The 19,555-nt window shown below is 38.2% G+C and overlaps 1 protein-coding gene across 2 annotated transcripts in view; it reads right to left on the bottom strand.

Annotated features, from left to right (window-relative positions):
• Positions 1–19,555, bottom strand: part of CRYBG3 (crystallin beta-gamma domain containing 3) — a 130,008-nt gene that overhangs the window by 73,750 nt on the left and 36,703 nt on the right. Inside the window, exons 4-8 of one of the 2 annotated variants that reach the window (XM_078452918.2) lie at positions 8,281–10,385; positions 4,160–6,162; positions 2,751–2,795; positions 2,288–2,403; positions 1,176–1,323 (exon numbers count right to left, since the gene is read on the bottom strand). In XM_078452918.2, the coding sequence (XP_078309044.2) occupies positions 1,176–1,323; positions 2,288–2,403; positions 2,751–2,795; positions 4,160–6,162; positions 8,281–10,385 (4,417 nt within the window). Of the gene's footprint in view, positions 1–1,175; positions 1,324–2,287; positions 2,404–2,750; positions 2,796–4,159; positions 10,386–19,555 lie in introns of both variants that reach the window. The other variant, XM_078452917.2, reaches the window with a different exon arrangement.

Here is a 19,555-nt window from a genome sequence, read left to right as displayed (position 1 = left end):
ACGTATTTGTGAAGATACAGGCTTGTTTGCAGTTTTCCAGGAAGTATTAATTCACAAAATTTTTGCAGATACCCCTTTCATGGAGACTTTTTCCTGGAAGCTATGTTTCCTTCCTCTGTATGCTATTTGCAGCTATCAAGAGTTTAATAACATTGACCCAAATCACTATTATAGGATCCACCTGAATTTACATTTTTAAGCATATAAACAAAATCTCCGTAACTTGAAAAAATACATATATATATATTCATGACTGTCATATGATTGTAATAAATCATGCACTATTTTAATGCTGAAGGAACTCTTAAGAATGCCCTGGAGAAATAAATCTGTCCTTATCTGAGATCTGTCCTAACCACTAATTCGCCTCTCCTCTACACCAACACAAAATGTTTTATTATACTGGGAGACCTTCCTCATGTGAGTATTAAATAGTATTTTCTAAACAGAAAATAAAAGAGGAACACACCTTACCTTCCTTTCTCCACCCTTCCTTCTCTGATTTCCTAAACACTCATATGCACACACTCACACACACACTCCTACACTCAAGGGTAGAGATCTATACTAAAAAAAAAAGATATTTGGAAATTTCGGCTCTTTTGCTAAAGATGCCTGGATGATGTATTCCTACTACTATTAAAAATATATGTATGGGGGCACCTGGGTTGCCCAGTCGGTTAAGCGTCCAACTTCAGTTCAGGTCATTATCTCATGGCTCTTGAATTTGAGCTCTGCATCGGGCTCTGTACTGACAGTTCACAGCCTAGAACCTGCTTTGGATTCTGTGTGTCTCTCTCTCTCTCTCTTCCCCTCCCTAGCTCGTGCTCTCTCGCTTGCTCTCTCTCTCTCTCTCCCTGTCTCTCAAAAATAAACATTAAAAAGAAAAAAATATATATATATGTATGCACATATACATACACACATACATATATGTATCATGCACCAATTCATTTTATGGGCCAGATTACAGGCAACATTTTCAATTATCACTCACTGTAACACTTTATATGCATAAATTCAAAAGATTATCATCAATATAATGAAGACTGGTAAAATTAGCACGGATATTAGCAACCGCTTTTAAACATCGCTAGACCAACGTACAGCTTTACTACTTGACAAAAGAAAATAAAAAAACAGGAAAAACAAAACAAAACAAAAAGTTGTGTCACCTTTAAGACACGTTTGATAGAACCCAATACAAAGTCTCTTGGTGGATGTTTTCTGTTCTGAAGGATCCAGTCACGATTTAACACCTTTTCTCCTTCTTCCAACACACATTTCTGACCCTGGAAATGTGGCTTCTCATATAAAATCCAGCTGAACAAATATAAAAGCATGATTGGTTATAATTAATTTTCTAAGAAATGAGGCATAAAACACATGATACTTATTAGTAAGTCCACAGACTATTGTACCTACTTAACTTTCAAAACCTGAGCTATTTTCCACAATTGGTATATAAACCTATTTTTGAAACAATAACATACGCTAATTTAAGTATAGACATAGGCATAAGAATAAAAGTGCACACAACTTGGAAATATTCCCAAACATAATCTACGCCTATATTTATGTATGCATAAATGCACGTATACTTTCTAGATGGTATATAAACAAAGCTATATATTTCTATCAAAAACAATAGCTTAACAATTCCAATTATTGAATAAAATGGGAGCACAGGTGTCCCATTTTATTGCATGAAGACAACACTATACCATACCACTTACTTCATGAGTACTGACCAGTGGGTAACTAAGACTGGACAAAGAAATTTTGGCTGCAGCATATGCAAGGGAAATGGTCCATAACAAACGAGGTTTCCCCTCATTTTTACACCACACAAAGAATCCTTCACTTCTTGACCATGTCAGCTAGACAAATGACTTTAAGTATGTGGCCTTCACATTCCTTAGCATCCCACAACTTGTGAACTCGCTTTCAAAGCTATGCTTCATTTAGCTGATGCCTTCAACTCAACTTGCCAAATCCATCCTGCTACTAATGTAGTTTCAGAATGGTATTAATTGCATATAATATATATATTAGGTCTTGCTACTTATGGCCCATTGGCTTTAAGCACTAAAAACAGCCAGTATTTTCTGGCACAGTACATAAAAAGAACTATTAAATTATAAGACACTAATTATGTTTCAAAATATTCTGTCAAAAACCAGAGGAAAGGGAATGTGACTTTAATAAAAAATACAAAAAGCATAAAGAGTAAGAAAACACACTTAGTTGGGGGGAAAATGCTACCAAATTTTAAGAGATTTCTTACCAGCCCCTTACAACTTTTATCAGTATCCCATTCGGAAAGGACCATGATGTAGCATCGGGAATATTACAGTAGATCTCCTGCTTGTATTTACTTCCATGGAGATCATAGATAACCATCTGCAATATACAGAAAGCAGGCACAAAAACTAATTGTTAAGAATGCATTTAAAATTCCAAAATGTCCTAGAATGTAGAAAATATCCTAAACATATAAAAGATGATTACTATAGATGCTAAATCTTTGAGTAAAATAATCCCCTTTAAAGTCAGTGAAAAGTATTTACTTTAAACTCCCCAAATCTGAAAGTAACCTTTTTTTTGTTTTTAAAGTAAGCTCTGTGCCCAATGTGAGGCTTGAACTCATGACCCTGAGTCGCATGCCCAACCGACTGAGCCAGCCAGGCATCCCTAACGTAACTTTACTTTTCATATTTTACCTTAGTTAATAAGAAACTTATGCTTACCTTCCCAGGTCTCGGGTTACACCTCAGAATTTGTTTGTCAACATTCTGAAAGAGTAAATGTGGAAGAAGTAAACCTTAAGAAACATCAACAGAAAGATCTATAACTCACTTTCTTAGCAGTCACAAATCCAATTCATCACATATTTACTTAGGGACCATTATATGCAAAGTGTACCTCTAGGTACTACAAGAGATACAAGGGCAAATATAAGGGTAAATAATGTGTTGTTTGTGCCCTCAAGGAGCTTATACCTGGAAGGAAGGAACAGATGATCACACTCATGTGACTGTTCTGTGAAGGACTAGGTTAAACTCATGGGTAAAATACAAAGAAAATGCCAACTTATGGGCATCTAGGGGAATGACACCAGCATAGAGGTGAGGTGATGGCACGGGGAGGCCCCCAAAAGGCTTGTTGGAGGAAGTGATATGGAGAAGACCTTGAAAACACAGGATTTTAATAAGGGAAAAAATGTGGCAGGTTGGGGTCAGGGAGTTGATAAAAGAATTCCATGGAGAACATATTTTCCGAGGCAAGGTGGTAGGAAACACTGGGTGTATAACCAGAGCACGTGGAGATAAGGTTGGACAAACAGGACTTGGGTGTGCTGTAATATAGTGAAGATGTTTCACTTGACTTGGTAGGTGATGGGGGATCATTAAAGAAACATTTCTTCAAATCTTATCCTTTCTTTTAAAAAGACTTTGCCTTGCAAGCTACTGGTTGGTATTCTAATATAACTATTTGCTACTGTGGCTATTCATGGTGAAGACATGGGTCTTGGGAATCGTAGAGAAAGTTCCATGATCTTGGGAATGCCAGAAAGGAAGTCCCATGTTAAATGAATATTCTACATTAAATGTTTAAATATTTCTAAGGCAAAAAAACCCATAAAACTGAATTTCAAGACCATTAACAGCTATAATGTTTTCAGCTTTTTTTCTTTCAATTAGGCTGTTTGTGGCCCTGCTTTGTATGAACAATATGAGCAAGTACTGACAGGATACTGCCAAGTGATTACTGAAAATATTTTAGAATATTATGAAATATTTTACTGAGACACATAAGCTCAATGGAATGTAACAATTTCCCCATATATAGTACCTTGAGAAATTCAGAATGCTGTCACTTAATTTCACTTGAAAACTAAATATTAGCAAAGAAGGGGGAAATAACTTGCTTCTCTTATGCCTTTTAAATTCTGCCTAAGCACTTTCATTTTCTCACTTTAACAGTCCGGCTAAAATACAGGGATTATGATACACTTCAAATAAAGAATAAAGTAACTTCTGATATATTTTTAAAACCATCTTTACACAACCTCAAATCACTGATTTTCTTCATAAGTTTTTAGGTCATTTCATGACCCAAAGCACTACTTCATTTGTTAATAATCAAAATAACTTACCTCTGTGAATGGGCTTAATCTGCCTGAGATGTCCTGAGCACGGAAATATTTTGACACTGGTTCCTGAAAAAGTCCACCAAATCTGGCTCCTTTGTCTGAGGAGTGAGTTTTGGAAGTATGCAAATACTGATGATAAGCACTCTTTAAAGAAGAATGTAGTTTAGAAGTAAGGTCAGATTTTTGTAGAAATGAAGCCTTTTCTGGCCACAGACCAACTTGCAGATCAGAGGTAGTAGGTTCATTTGACATTACGTATGAATTCTTAGAGATTCCAGTCCTTTCCTGGTCATCATCAGGATAAAACGTGATGGAAGGGTCTGGCAGCTTCAAAGTAATGGTTTCCTTCCTCCTAGGTCTCAGGCTTCCTTTATGTAATGGTTCCTCCCCCTCCTTCTCCTCCTCCTCCTCCTCCTCTGCCTCTATCCCCTGTCTGTCTTCATCAAAATTCATCTTTAAACGCTCTGATACCGACTGGAGAAGGGATAAAACAGAAGAGGGCTGGTTTGCATTCTCTCTTGATTTTGTGGAGCCATGGTGACCAGGTGAGACCTCGCTGGACAGAATGTCCTCCTGAGAGCTGTCATCCTCATAAATGGGAGACAAAGCTAAGGGATAAATTTTGTACCTTTTGGCCTCCACTGATAAGAATGATTCTGAACTATCACTATCAAATGTCTCACCTAATTTAGTGTCCTTTTCAAAATGATGGACAAGGTCAGTTCTGCTCTCAGACCTCTCGCATGTGACTACAGGCATGCTGTCAGTAGATGTATCAGGAAACAGCAGAGTGTGTGTTCTTACTTCTGGGGTAGCACACCTGTCCTCATCTTGAAGGGGTTCGTCATATAATATAGTAAAGGAAGAATTTTCTTGTTCATCCTGAGACATGAAGGCTAAATTAGATTCTTCTTTCTCATCACTATAATTATCATCTCTTATTTGGTTATCTACTGCAGTAACAGATGTTCTTTTGTCTAGCTTTCCCATAGTATCCTTGGGTCGAAAATCCGGCACTGCTAAAGCTGGGTAGCCTTCATAATCCTTGCTTAATGTAGGTGATTCATATCCCCTGAAATATGAGGCAAGTCTGTTGTCACACGCTATCAAGCCTTCCTTTCTCTCAGGGGGTCCTTTCTCTATTTCTCCAACACTCTCTCCACCAGGCTCTTGGGATGTTTTTTCGGCTTCAAATATGGGAGGCACAGCCTCTGCTTGTGTAATAGGCAATTCCAGACTTGCTCCATAGGTTTTCTTAACATTTACCACTGTAGATAATACTTTGTGTTTCCTGAGAGCCTCATCAGAATCTTCTGGAGACAGTCTTTCCATTTCTCTTGGAGAGGGCATAGACACACTCATTCCAACTGCCTCTGTATCCTCTGTCTTACATGCCCTTTCCACTTCTAAGAAGGCAGGGACTGCCTTCTTGTGTGCTTCTTTCACTTCTAACACTAAAGGTACCATTTCAGTTTTCCTAATACCCTCTCCAGCATCCTTCTGGTAAGATATTTCCAACAAAGGTCTTCCAGTCTTTTCAGTGATGCCCTCAGCATCTTTTTCGTAGACATTTACCACTTCTAACATAATGGGCATAACCTCAGTTTTGTCCAGATCAGCATCACTTAGGTAAATATTTTCCATTTCTAATGTAACAGGTATCACCTCAGTCTCTGTGATATCCTCTTCACCATTCTCTGGGTAAATATCTTCCATTTCTAACGTGGCAGGGATCACTTCAGCCTTTTTGGTAACCCCCTCAAAGTCTTTTTGGTAGGCATTTTCCATTTCTGACATAACTGAGGTCATCCCGGTCTTGCCAACATCACCTTCAGCATGCTTTTGGTAAATATTTTGTAATTCTAATGCAACAGGTATCACCTCGGTCTTTGCAATATCCCCTTCAGCATCCTTTTGGTAAATATTTTCCATTTCTAATGTGGCAGGCATCACTTCAGTCTTTCCAGTAATTACCTCAGCATCTTTTTGGTAGGTATTTTTCACTTCTGAAATAATAGGCATCATGTCAGTTTTGCCAAGATTTCCTTCGATATCCCTCATTTTATAAGCTTTTTTCATTCCTAAAATGGCAGGTAATCCCTCAGTTTTTTCAATATACCTCTCAGCATCCACTTGGTGTACTTCTCCCACTTTAAAAATGTCAGCTGTTGGCTCAGTTTTTATCACATTTAATTTGGCATCCTTTTTATGTGCTCTTCCCATTTCTAACATAGGAGGGGCTGCCTCATATTTCGTAATATTCAATTCAGCATCCTTTTTCTTTGTTTTTTCCAATTCTAACATGGGAGATCTAAGCTCCATTTTTCTTATATTTACTTCCATATCTTTCTTGTGTACTTTCCCTACTTCTGACATTGTAAAGAGTGTGTTTTTATTACTCTGTCCTGGCAAGCCTTTTTCAGATATACACACAAGACTATCAGAAAAACTGTTCTTGGATGTCCCAGGTACATGGATGTCATCATTTGCAAATGGAGGCCATTTGAAATTTAATACAAGAGTTCTTGTATCCTCTGTCCCTGTTTTGTGATTATCCATACACGCTATTTCCATTTTATCTTTAGAGTCCTCTTTGAAAAATAAATGTGTTTTTACCTTATCATCTAACCCTTTATGGGGTGTATCTTCAGCTAGTAAAACAGCATCTGATTCCCACAAATTTATCCTATCAGCCTGTCCAGCTCTACTTCCAGAAAGTGGGGATTCTTGGTAGAGAACAATTTCTCTTCCTTTAATTGACTCTGCGTCCTTAACTAAGTTACTTACAGAGAAGAACCTACCTAATATTTTATTTTCATTAATTTCACATGTGCTTTGATTTACTGCCTGTTCAGACACCAAGAAATCCCTTAATGTATCATGTGGCTTAACACTATCACTGCTGAGAATTTGTGAAGTATTAGCCTGAAGTTCAGAATCCCAGGTATCTTCAGTATCTTCAAAAGCATCATTTGCCAAATTTTCTTGGGCTGAATAAACAATCTCATTGACTAATTCCCTAGCTTGATCTTCTAACAAACAAGATAAATTCATTCTATCAGAATCAAAAAGGAGACTCTTCTCACCAGCTGTAAGTGAAACACAGACCTTTTCTTCCTCTGGGACATCCGACCTGTTTTCCATGCCCTGCTCTTCCAAATGCTCTGTTAGCTGGATCCCTGCCAGTGTCACTTCTGAGGAGTTTTTCTCAGGAACATCTTCTTTCAGAGTACCTGAATTCATTATGCCATCTATGGCTATATGCTCTTGGCAGGTATCAACTATGTGTGTGGATTTTAATTCTTCCCTGACAGAAACAAAAATTTCACCAATCAATGTATCAGCCTTTTTAACTAAACCACTTTTGAGGTCCAAAAGTTGGTCATGGACTCTTCTCCTTGCTTCCGTGTGCTCAGCAGAGGCTTCAGAACACTGCTGGCTTGAGCTGTTAACTGACGTCGGAGCCCCAGCAACTGCTCCAGTCTCTGCTTCCATGGGATTGTCAAATTGGGCAGCAGTTGGGAAATCGAGAGACACCTTCCCAGTAGGAGTCCCAAAATGTTCTTGAAAAGGGGTCACTTCTGCCCCTGTTGGGACAGATGTTTCAAATTCCAAATAAGGGCTATTAGGGAGCAGCAGGTTAGTTAAAGAGGCACCTTCATGTGTGGCATCTATGGTAACTTTTACAGAACTGGAATTATTTTGGTGACTATGTGAACTTAAAACCATGCTAACTTCTTCAGAGCTACCAGAGGAAGACACACTATCAATACTACCACTTAGGGAATGAGTATTCTCTTTTTTTCTGTGAGATAAGGCTTTCTTTTCTGATTTCAGCACAGGAATATTGTGAAAGTGTGAGTTCTCAGATACAAAAGCATTTTTCCCCAAACTTTTATCAGATTCCAGAAAAGGTGAATTTACTTGTGTGCTGTCAGCTTCTTGGAATTGTGGGGAAGCACTAGTTGAGTTGAATTTTGCCATTTCTGAGAAACCAGAAATCTTTCTAGTCCCAAAAATATGTGAAGGTTGATGAATCACATAGGTATTGGCCTCATAATTCTGTGCCATTTGCCTAGTAGCTTTTTCGTCATGAACAGGAGGTAAAATCTCAGATATATTACCTTTGGGAAAAGCAGGAGGATAAACTAAAGCTTTTGCCTCTGTTTCCGGAAAACCTTGATATTTGGAGGCAGGAAGAGATACCTCAGTCTGACAATTCTCTTTAATCTCCTCACGATCCATTGATTGAAAACTTTTGTCCTGTTCAGCCTCTAGGGAAGTTAATTCTGATAAAATAAGCTTTCCTGGCACATCTGTAACTTCAAATGGAGAAGAAATCTTATCCTGAGAAATATCTCTAGGCTCTGTTTGGGAAACAGTGATCTTGGAGATGGCTACAGTTTCTTCTCTTACAGAATGCAACTCAACAGGAACACCGTTCTGACCATCAACTTCCACCTTTGATAAAATTTTTGCAATGTCAGGTTTGGTTTCCAAGGAAAGAGAACCAGACTTCTCTGTAGTGCTCTTACTTGCTCTGGCATTTGAACACATCAATTCTGCTTTAGCAGGGCCTTGAGGTGAAATGGAACTGTTGTCCTCAGAGAGGCTTTCACACTCCAATCTCGAGTCAACTCCAACCTGGCATTTTTCACCTTTCGGAAGAACTTCCTTGGATTCAAGAGTTGCAGATCCACGCTCCAGATGAAGACAAGCAAGAGTACCCTTCCCCTTTACTGCCTCAACACGATTTGCCACATTTTCTTCTTGACATTTACCAGGCGGACTGGAAATACCAACAATGCTGACATCCCCAGTTTCAGTGAGCACAGAACACTCATCCTTTGTAACAGGAGTATCTAACTTGCTCAGCATACCAACCCTGGAAACAAACGTAGGAGATGAAATACTGAAATCTGACTTTGTACTGTCAAGGATAAGAGGTGTTCTGACATCAGGTGATACTTTGGTTTGTTGAAGACTCTCAGAGTCAAGATGAGATTCTGAAATGTGATTTCTGTTAGGTTCAAAATTCAGCTTAGGGGATACTCTGTTTTCTAAGCACGCTACAACTGCTGATTGGCTGATGTGTTCTCCGGAGTCAGGGTTGTTTTGATTTATTCTAACCACATGAGGCATTTTGCCATGTGACCTAAAACTGGACCTTTTGGATTCCGTTACAAACAGCTGGTCAATATCTTTGGGTAGTGGCTCAATTCTACCTTCTGGAGCTTTTACGTGACTTGAAGTTGGGGGTTCACTAACCAAGGTGCTTTCTGTTTCTTGTCTGATTTTTGTAGCAGCCAAATTTTTTTGTGAGTCTTGGGAAGACAGTCTATTTCCTTCATTTACAGGTTCTGTGTCTGTCACAGCATGTCTCTGAAGAGCCGTGGTGCTGATATGACTGGCAGCCTGCTTGGCTGAGTTATCAACAGCTTGCTTGTCAGAACACTTACTCTCTGGCAACTGCAGATCTTCATGCATAATTGACTTATTTGGACTCAGCAAATCTGCACTGCCCTGTTTGGTAGTGTCACTCCCATCAGGTTTACTAGAAGAGCAGTCAGAAACAGCAGGGCTCTCATGCCCAACACGTGCTTCTCTTTGCACCCATGTCCCATCACTCATCACTGAGCTGTCTTCCTTTATTGTAGTTTCCGCTGTAGTTATTCCCTGAAAATCTGGACTGCAAGGAACTCTGCTACTGTTACTTCCTGTAAACAATGCTGAGCATACCAAATTTCTGTCAGTCTGAGAAACTGGTGCACAACTTAAATGGTGTCGTGAGTCAGATTCACTGGCAGTGGAGCTGGAGTTAGTCACAGAAGAAGGGGATGACCTACTTCTCACAGGTCCCCCAGGATCATTTTTATTTAAAACATTCGTAGAAGCAGCAGTATTGGGCAATTCTAAATGGTTTGTCAGATGGCTTTCTGTGTTAACATTTATTTTGCTACAATCAGAGTCTTCTAACAGGCCTTCGAGCAAATGTCCTTTCACAGATATGTCTGTACTAGCTGATGACAACGACGACACCATCCTAGCCTCAATGTCACTTCCAGGGCCAATATGGATGCTTGTACTAGAGTCAGAACTTTCATTTTCTCTGTCCAAGGGATTCACAGTTTCCAATGCGTTCTGGTGCTTCAAATATTTCCTAATTTGTCTGGGGCCTCGATATGTTGCATATGTTACGGAAGGCCTCTCTGGATTACTATCCAGTTGTCTGTAAAAAGAAAGAGCCCAATAGTATCATGAAATATAGTTAGTAACACTTAACAGTAATCCTAGAAGTTATGATAAAGTATATCTTTGAAATACTCCTACTCCTAGTAAGTATTCAACTGGAGAAGGAAATCCTAAAATGTTTTAGGTAAACCTGTCTTTACTAAAAATAATGAAGATTTGACAAGGAACACATGAACATCAAGGCACATGAATGTTTGAGCTCCTTACAACCATTCCTTTTTAAAGATTTTTTTTCCAACATTTCTATTCATTTTTGAAAGACAGAGACAGAGTGTGAGCCGGGGAAAAGCACAGAGAGAAGGAGACACAGAATTGGAAGCAGGCTCCAGGCTCTGAGCTGTCAGCACAGAGCTCAAACTCACGAACCGTGAGGTCATGACCTGAGCCGAAGTCAGACGCTTAACGGACTGAGAAAGCCAGGTGCTCCAAAACCATTCCCTCTTACCTGATTACCTACATCTCTCTCACAGTAGGTACCAGACAGAAAGTGGGCTGACAAGTCCAAGGCTTGGGTTTTAGTTACAATCTCAAAGAGTGTTTGACTGGAAGGAACCACACTGCCTTATGTGCCTCATACTGGCACAAGTTCATGGATATGTCACTGATTTGTCCACCATATTAGAGCACCACAGTAAGCTTCTCTTCCCTTACTCTTGGATGTAAATTTGAACGGCAACTTCAAGCACATAGGGGGAGAACTTTTAAAGGAAAACAACTGGTAAGATGTCTAACTCACATCAAGCACTCAGCATGTATTTGTTAACTCAATGACAGAATTGCCTTAAAAATGCTCTTATGTTAAGTTCTTCAAATATTCAATTTCTGTAGCATAAAACTGCTTGGGTAAATGTAATCAAAAGAGACTTCTAGTAAAAGTTCTCTACTTCTTCTCAGCCCCAGCATAAAGTTCCAGAGACTCTCAGCATCCAACTTCCTTTGAAGAATCTTTCGCTGGGAGTTCTCATGCTATCTGATACTGCTTAATAGCCCTGGACACATACCATTCTCTTCCCTTAAATCCCAGCCCCAGAGAGAAACTCCAATGTCTTCTGAGACTAAGTTCACAAGTCATCTCCAGAACAAACAGATCCCAGCGCCCCTTTCCTGCTGACATGGGCAGTTAGCCTCTGATCTGTGGGTGCAAAGAACCTTGAGCGCAGCATTTGCCATATCAGATTATAAAGATCTAGGCACTTAATGCATTTTACCCACTTGCCTTGTGGCTATTTGAAGGAAGGCACTGTGTCTTAACCATTTTTACATTTTTAAATGCCCCCCACAAAATTTGGCAAATGATATATATTTACAACCTTTGGGCAATGAATGACTAAAATAAAGCAATGATAGTAAGTGCTTAGTGTGTGATTTATTCCAGACTGCCTTCACTATTATCAATTATATAAAAGTGTTTTAAATTCTGAACTCTAGGCTCATTTTAGGATCCTAACACTAAAAATGTATGGCAGAAATATTTGATGTTCTATTTTTTTTTCAGATTAAACATATAATTAACAAAACATTGTAGAACCCACATGAATAAGAAATCCAGCCACCAGTATTCCAATATCTAAATAATGCTTTTTCTCCCCTGCTTTAAAGCAGTAACATTAAGAACACTAGACTCATTTACGTGATAAAACAGATGGTAAACCTCTTCGGACAGGTCAAATTTTTATGAACTGTGCCCCTCACATATTTCTTGAATTTTAGCTGAAATAATGTATTTCAATCTATATAATTGCTGGTCTCTGAAATCCAATCCACCACTATTGTGAAAACTTGTATTGGTTACATGCATGTTTTTACTGTCCATTACAAAGCAGCTAAACAAGATGACTAGGGAAAAAGCTTTGCCTTATGAAAGTAGTTTTAGCTCCAGAATGAGTGTCAGGCCAGATCAAAGACTTATTATGAAACAAACTCAAAAACGAATAAGGTAATTGCCTGTGAAAACATACAAGAAGAGAAAAATACATGGTACTTTACCATACAGGTAAAGTAACGTTATTGGTGAAATCGGATATCAAAATACATTAATTAATCAGAAAACACAAGAGCCTTCAGAGCAACATGTGAAGATCAAGAAGCCCGAATAAATGACAAGAAATTTTTGGTCAGTTTTTCTTTTGAAGCTTTAATGTTTTATATTTAAAATCTACTCTCAACAGGTTGCAATATTTTTTCCTTCAAAAGATCAATAAAATAATTCTGAAGACATGGATACACAAATGTACATGATTCCAAAGAAATATGAAATGATACAGGAATCAGAATTCAATTTAAGTAAACTGACATTCTCTTCCTACCAACTCCCTCCTAAAAAGACCTCAAGACATTTTATCCTGCATCAATCCTAATGCACCTTTTGATCTAAAAGGTCTTCTATAAACCACATACAAAAAATCCATTAAATGTCAACTCACTGTAATAATGCCTTTTGGTAGTTTTGGAGTCCTTTCAGGGGTGAGGAGAATCATTTTCTCCATTTTTTAGGATTTTCTGGGTACTTTCAACTAAAATGATTACACTGATTTATATGAACTAGTTTAAATTTGTAACCAGATAATCTCCTGTAGCACCTGGTGGAAATGTTATATGCTTGAAACTAAAACATACATTGCTTATACTAAACAACTATATAATCATGTTTAAAGCACTGAACATCAAAGTTTCAAGCCTAACTTCGTGTACTATAATTAGTTGTGTCAGGTACTGATGAGCTACACTCCCTCTTTTTAAAAGATTAGTCATGTCACCAATGTAGTCTATTTTCTACAGCATTCTTTCTCAGGTTGCAGTTGAGTCTCCATAATTGAATAGTATAAGAATATAAAACTGTCCTTTAATTGTTAAGTTTTTGCCTGGTAAATAAAATAGAAAATGGAAATATCAAAAACACGTAACTTTAAAAATAAAATCTGAAGATGGAAAATTAAAATTTTATAAGCTGCACAGAGAAAATGGAGTATTAATTACACATATTATATAAATTGTCCATGGGATCTACAGCTTATCCTACACAACCAAAGTTAAATGATCCTAACAATAGTAAGAACCAAATAAGACAGGCTCTCTGCTCCTCTCCATTTGACAGACAGCCACATTTTCTTGTACAGTGCCAGCTGCATCCCTGAGACTTGATGGTGAAGGTTGGAGTAAATGGATTTGGCTGTACTGGTGTCTGATCACAAGGGCTGCTTTTTAAGTCTGGCAAAGTTGATACTGTTGCCACCAATTTGTTGACCTCAATTACATGGTCTACATATTCTGGTATGACTCCACCCATGTCAAACTCAATGGTACAGTCAAGGCTGAGAATGGGAAATTTGTCAGCAAAGTCCATCTCCACCTTCCAGGAGTGAGATCCTGCCAACAGCAAACTGAGTGATGCTAGTGCTGAACATGTTGTGGAGTCTACTAGTGTCTTTACCACCATGGAGAAGGCTGGGGTTCACTCAAAGGATGAAGCCAAGAGGGTCATTGTCTCTGCCCCTTCTGTTGATGCCCTCATGTTTGTGAGGAGTGTGAACCATCAGAAGCAGGACAAATCCCTCAAGATGGTCAGCAATGCCTTCTACCCCACCAGCTTCTTGGCCCCTCTGGCCCAGGTCATCCATGGCAACTTTGGCATAGTGGAGGGACTCGTGACCACAGCTGATGCCATCAGTGCCAGCTGGCAGACTGACAGCCCCTTTGTGAAGCTGTGGTGTGATGGCCAAGGGGCTGCCCAGAACATCATCCCTGCTTCTATTGGCACTGTCAAAGTGGTGCGCAAGGCCATCCCTGAGGCCAAGTGGAAAGCTCATTGGAATGTCGTTATGTGTCCTTATCCCTAATAGGTCAGTTACGGATATGACTTGACACCTGGAAAAAGCTGCCAAATACAAGGATATCAAGAAGACAGTGAAGCAGATACTGCAAGATTATCTCCTGCAAATTTAACAGTAATCCCCACCCTTCCATCTTTGATGCTGGGATTGGCATTGACCTCAATGACTACTTTATCAAGCTCATTTCCTGGTACAACAATGAATTTAGCTACAGAAACCAATGGTGGATCTTATGGTCCACATGGCCTCCAATTCAAGGAGTAAGAGCCCTCTGAACCACAAGCTCTATTAAGAGCACAAGAGGAGAAGCCCTCAGCTGCTAGGGAGTCCTTGCCCCAGCTCAGCCCCAACTTACAGAGACTGTCATGACCTTGGCGTCAATGTTTCCATCCCAGGCCCCCGAACTTTGTCATATACCACCAATAAAATACACTGTGCCCAAACCAAAAAAAAAAAAAAAAAAAAAAAAAAAAAAGGAGAGCAAGAACAAAGTAACATACCTAGACATTTCAAATATTTAAAGAAGTAGACATATGTACATATTGGAAATGTGAAAAGGTTTTATGCATTTTAGCCCAAGATATACCTACCTATCATGTAAAGATTTATTAAGCCTCCAGGTACCAAACACAGCTATATTCTTTTCTGTATATATTTGATATTCCTGATATTTCAAAGGTCAACCAAAGACATTTGTCATTCTTCAAAGGAAATCCTAAATAATAGCCTAAAAATAACAGCCTTAGAGCAAAGTATCTAACTCACTTTAAGAAAGTATGATTAAGCTATCTTCTCAGCATTAAGATAGATTTCCTTTCAAATTACAGTTAAGAATATCTTCTCTCATAATAGGAAAGGCTTTTAACTTTTCCGTATAAAGACAGGCTGTGAATCCAGCAATTTTTTTTTTAAATCACAATAAAGCTTTGACAGAAAATTTTTTCATGATGGATATGAATCTGTTGAAAACATAAAAATCATAGAACTTAAACTTTTTAAAGATTTCAACCCAACAGTGAAGTAGTTTCCTAATAAACTGCAATGAAGGCCTAAGTTAATGTATGGAAAACAATCTAAAAGTTGTCACCAAACAGGTTTAATGAAAGGCTTTATGGATATTAAAAATTAAATTGGCATAGTCAACATAAAAACAATTACAAAGCTGTTTATTATTTTTAATTAAGCAAAATGAAATAATTTATAACTTTTGAGCAGGATTTTTTTCTGAACACACTTCAAATTATAGTTAATAACTTACCTAAATTTTGAAAACTGTAATTAATAGTGACTTAAAAAGTATGCTTGATATTATAGTAATGGACAGCATTATACAGCACAGATTATTTTATAAACTTGTGTAAATTAAGCTATTAGCCCTTTTTAGTACACTCTGATTATAAAAGACCTACAGAGAAAAAAAAGTAGGGGCATTTTTACATGAGAAAGATGATGCAAAACCTTTAGTTAATTAAAAAATCGAAGTTATAAAAACTGAAATTTTGTGTGACACTGAAATCTCCTACCGATTTCAGAAGTGTAGACTCTCATGAGAGAAAACACTCTCCAAAGGCCTGAGCTAGAAGGAGAGCCATTCTAGATGTCTAAGTCAGCCTGACTGTACACTAACTTTGTTTAAACCAAAAGCCTGATTTATGGCTCACCAAACATACACTGTATACTGATTTTATAAATGAGTTGCCTAACAGAAAACCATCTGTCCTTGCAATATTGATCAATGCTCCTATTCCCTGCATTCCTTGACCTTAAAACTTGTGATTCCTGCTTATACGCTAGTCTATAATCTTTTGAGCTTTCATAACATGTAAAAACATATATAACCCTGTAAAAACTGTTTATCACCCAGAGCACTTTCTTCCCTGTGAAGAGTGTGCTTCCCAGGCAGCTGTTCTAACTTGGGTTTCAATAACACTCTCTTTCTTACCTTCAGAGATTCTTATATACAAGGTTTATTAATTATGCATCAGCAACTCTTAATTTTAAATAACATTTTATATTTGGAATATTCTCATGATCGCAATGAAAAATTAAATATATCCTTGCTTTTAGTAAATTCATTTCACAAAACTAAAACAACTTTAATACTTATAATGCAGTCTCAAAATTATTAGTAAATTTTTCCATATATATTATTTAAATATCTAAAATTAGTTATAAGTAGTCCTTAATCATATTGTCAAAATAAACTATTAACAAAAATGGTATGTCAATTCTTTTTTTTTTAATTTTTTTTAACGTTTATTTATTTTTGAGACAGAGAGAGACAGAGCATGAACGGGGGAGGGTCTGAGAGAGAGGGAGGCACAGAATCCGAAACAGGCTCCAGGCTCTGAGCTGTCAGCACAGAGCCTGACGCGGGGCTCGAACTCACGGACCGCGAGATCATGACCCGAGCCGAAGTCGGAGGCTTAACCGACTGAGACACCCAGGTGCCCCTGTCAATTCTTAAATTAACATGTGACAGTAGGAAGTCACTAAACTGCAATTCTATACCTGATAATTTGTAGGACTTCTGGAGCTGGGCCAGAGGAGGCTTGTATCTCAGCCAAGACAAAAGCTTTGCAGAGGTGGTTCTGGTAACTGCCTTAAGCAATTCTTTTTTTTTTTTTTTTTTTTTAAGGTTATTTTTGGGAGAGAGAGAATACATGTACATGTGAGCAGGGGAGGGGCAGAGAGAGAGAGAGAGAGAGAGAGAGAGAGAGAGAGAGAGGAAGAGAGAGAGATTCACCAGCAGGCTCTGCACTGTCAGCATGGAGCCTAGCCTGACATGGGGCTTGATCTCACTAACCATAACATCATGACCCGAACTAAAATCAAGAGTCGGATGCTTAACTGACTGAGCCACCCAGGTGCCCGGGCTTTAAGCAATTATTCTATTAATAAGGAGGGTTTTACTAACAAGAAATAAGAGGCAAGGTAACCTCTTCCATTTTCTACTGTCCAGTACCAAAGAAATAAACTCGATTAATCAAAACCAAAGGGGGGATTAAGAAGAAAAAAAGAAAAAACACAAACTTTCCATTCCACATAATTTCCACATAATAGCCTCAAAATCCTTACCACTTTAAGTTACTTTGGTACAAAAAGTCATCTGGAGAGGTTGTTAGAAGACTGCTGGGCACCACTCCCAGAAATTCTGATTTAGTGGGTCTGAATCAAATAATTTGCATTTCTAATGATTCCCAGGTGATGTTGATGCTGCTAGTCCAACCACATTTTAGACAGAACTCCTTTAGACAATCCTTTATTACCGAGGTACCCCAATTTAACCATTTTTCTGCTGTTGGACATTTATTTCCAATGATATGTTCCTGTAAATAATATTTCAGTAAACACCTCCTTATATAATTAGAAATAACCTATAAGCTTTCTAAGCTTGATACATATTGCTCTAAAATATGGCCTCCACTCCTATCACTGTATATGGAGCATCAGCTCTATCAACTTTGAGTAATACAGAGTATATCATTTATTATTTTAGTAAAATTTTATAAAAGTTATTCCATTTTAGTTGGCATTTCCTTGATTGCTGGTGAGAATAAACCTTTTTCCACTTATGTATTAGCAGTTTGTATTTCTTTTGTTTATATTGTTTCACTTTTTCTTTTCCCTATTGAGTTAGTGTCTAAAATGCTGATCAGCTCTGGGGCGCCTGAGTAGCTCAGTTGGTTAAGCTTCCAACTTGGGCTCAGGTCATGATCTCAAGGTTCATGGGTTTGAGCCCCCGCATCAGTGGGCTCTGTGCTGATGGCTCAGAGTCTGGAGCCTTTCTAGATTCTCTCTCCCTCTCTCTCTGCCCCTGACCTGCTCACACTGTTTCTCTCTCAAAAATAAATATATACAAAAAAAATTTTTTTAATAAAATGCTTATCAGTTAAAGGATTCTCTGACATCTTTTTGTATCGAATTTTCTCACTTGCCAATACAATGTATCACTGTTTATTTTGTTTGACATAGGGAGTTTGAAAATTAAAAGTAATCCAGGGGCACTTGGCTGGCTCAGTCAGTTAAGTGGCCGACTCTTGATTTTAGCTCAGGTCATGACCTCTCAGTTCATGAGTTTGATCTAGCCCAGAGCCTGCTTGGGATTTTTGCTTTTCTTCTCTCTCAGAGCCCCTCCTCCCCATGTTTGTGTGTGTGGAGGGGGGGCGGGGGGATGTGCACATGCTCTTCTTGCTCTCAAAATAAACGTTAAAAAAAAAAGTAATCTTGGGGTGCCTGGGTGGCTCAGTTGGTTGAACGTCCGACTTCAGCTCAGGTCATGATCTCATGGTTCATGGGTTCGAGCCCCACATCGGGCTCTGTACTCACAGCTCGGAGCCTGAAGTCTGCTTTGGATTCTGTGTCTCCCTCTCTGCCCCTCCTCTGCTTGTGGTCTCTCTCTCTCAAAAATAAATAAACATTAAAAAAATTTTTTTAAAGTAATGCAGTTTACTGGTCTTTCCTGATACTTTCCATTGCTATCATGCTTAGAAAGTGGTTTCTCATCAAAACAGAATAAGTCATATTTAGCTAGTTTAGTTTTGTACTTTTTAAAATCATTTGTTACTGAATTTTAATTATTTTATTGTAACAATGAGATAAGTATCTAGCTTTTTGTTCCCTCCAAATTGTTAACCAATTTCCCCAAGTGTTCCTTTCTATAATATGGAAAACAATAAAAAAAAAAAAAGAATATGTAAAAATGCCATCACATTCAAGGGTTAAAATCACATATATATAAGGGTCTACTTCTGGATGATCTATTTTGTTTCACTTAAATGTTTAGTAAGTATTACATTAGTATGACACTGTTTCAAATTATGTGGCTTTATCAGTACACTGACATTTGGTAGGGCAAGCCCTACCACATCAATCTTGATGGGCAAACTCAAGTCTATCAGGGTCTCAGTTCTCACAACTGTAAGTTGGGTCTATGCCTACCTTTGGAGCTTGCCTATGAGGAATTAACTCAAAGTACGTATATGAAGACTCTGAAACTATAAAGAACTAAAAAGCTCTAAGTTATCATCTATTTCTGACTATATTATTATAGATGACCTCTTAAAATGATACAAATAATTCACAAGTAGAAGCTAAAATCAATACAACAGGGGTACCTGGGTTGGCTAAGCATCTGACTCTTGATTTTGGCTCAGGTCATGATCTCATGGTTCCTGAGTTTGAGCCCTACATTGATTGGGCTCTCCACTGACAGTGTAAAGCCTGCGTGGGGTTCTCTCCCTCCCTCTCTCTCTGCCCCTCCCCAGTTCATGCTCTCTCTCACTCTCAAAATAAATAAAAACATCTTTAAATAAAA

This window comes from Panthera onca, chromosome C2 (genome assembly GCF_046562875.1).
Source record: "Panthera onca isolate mPanOnc1 chromosome C2, mPanOnc1 haplotype 2, whole genome shotgun sequence".
NCBI lineage: Eukaryota > Metazoa > Chordata > Mammalia > Carnivora > Felidae > Panthera > Panthera onca.
This window is presented reverse-complemented; position numbering and strand designations above follow the sequence as displayed.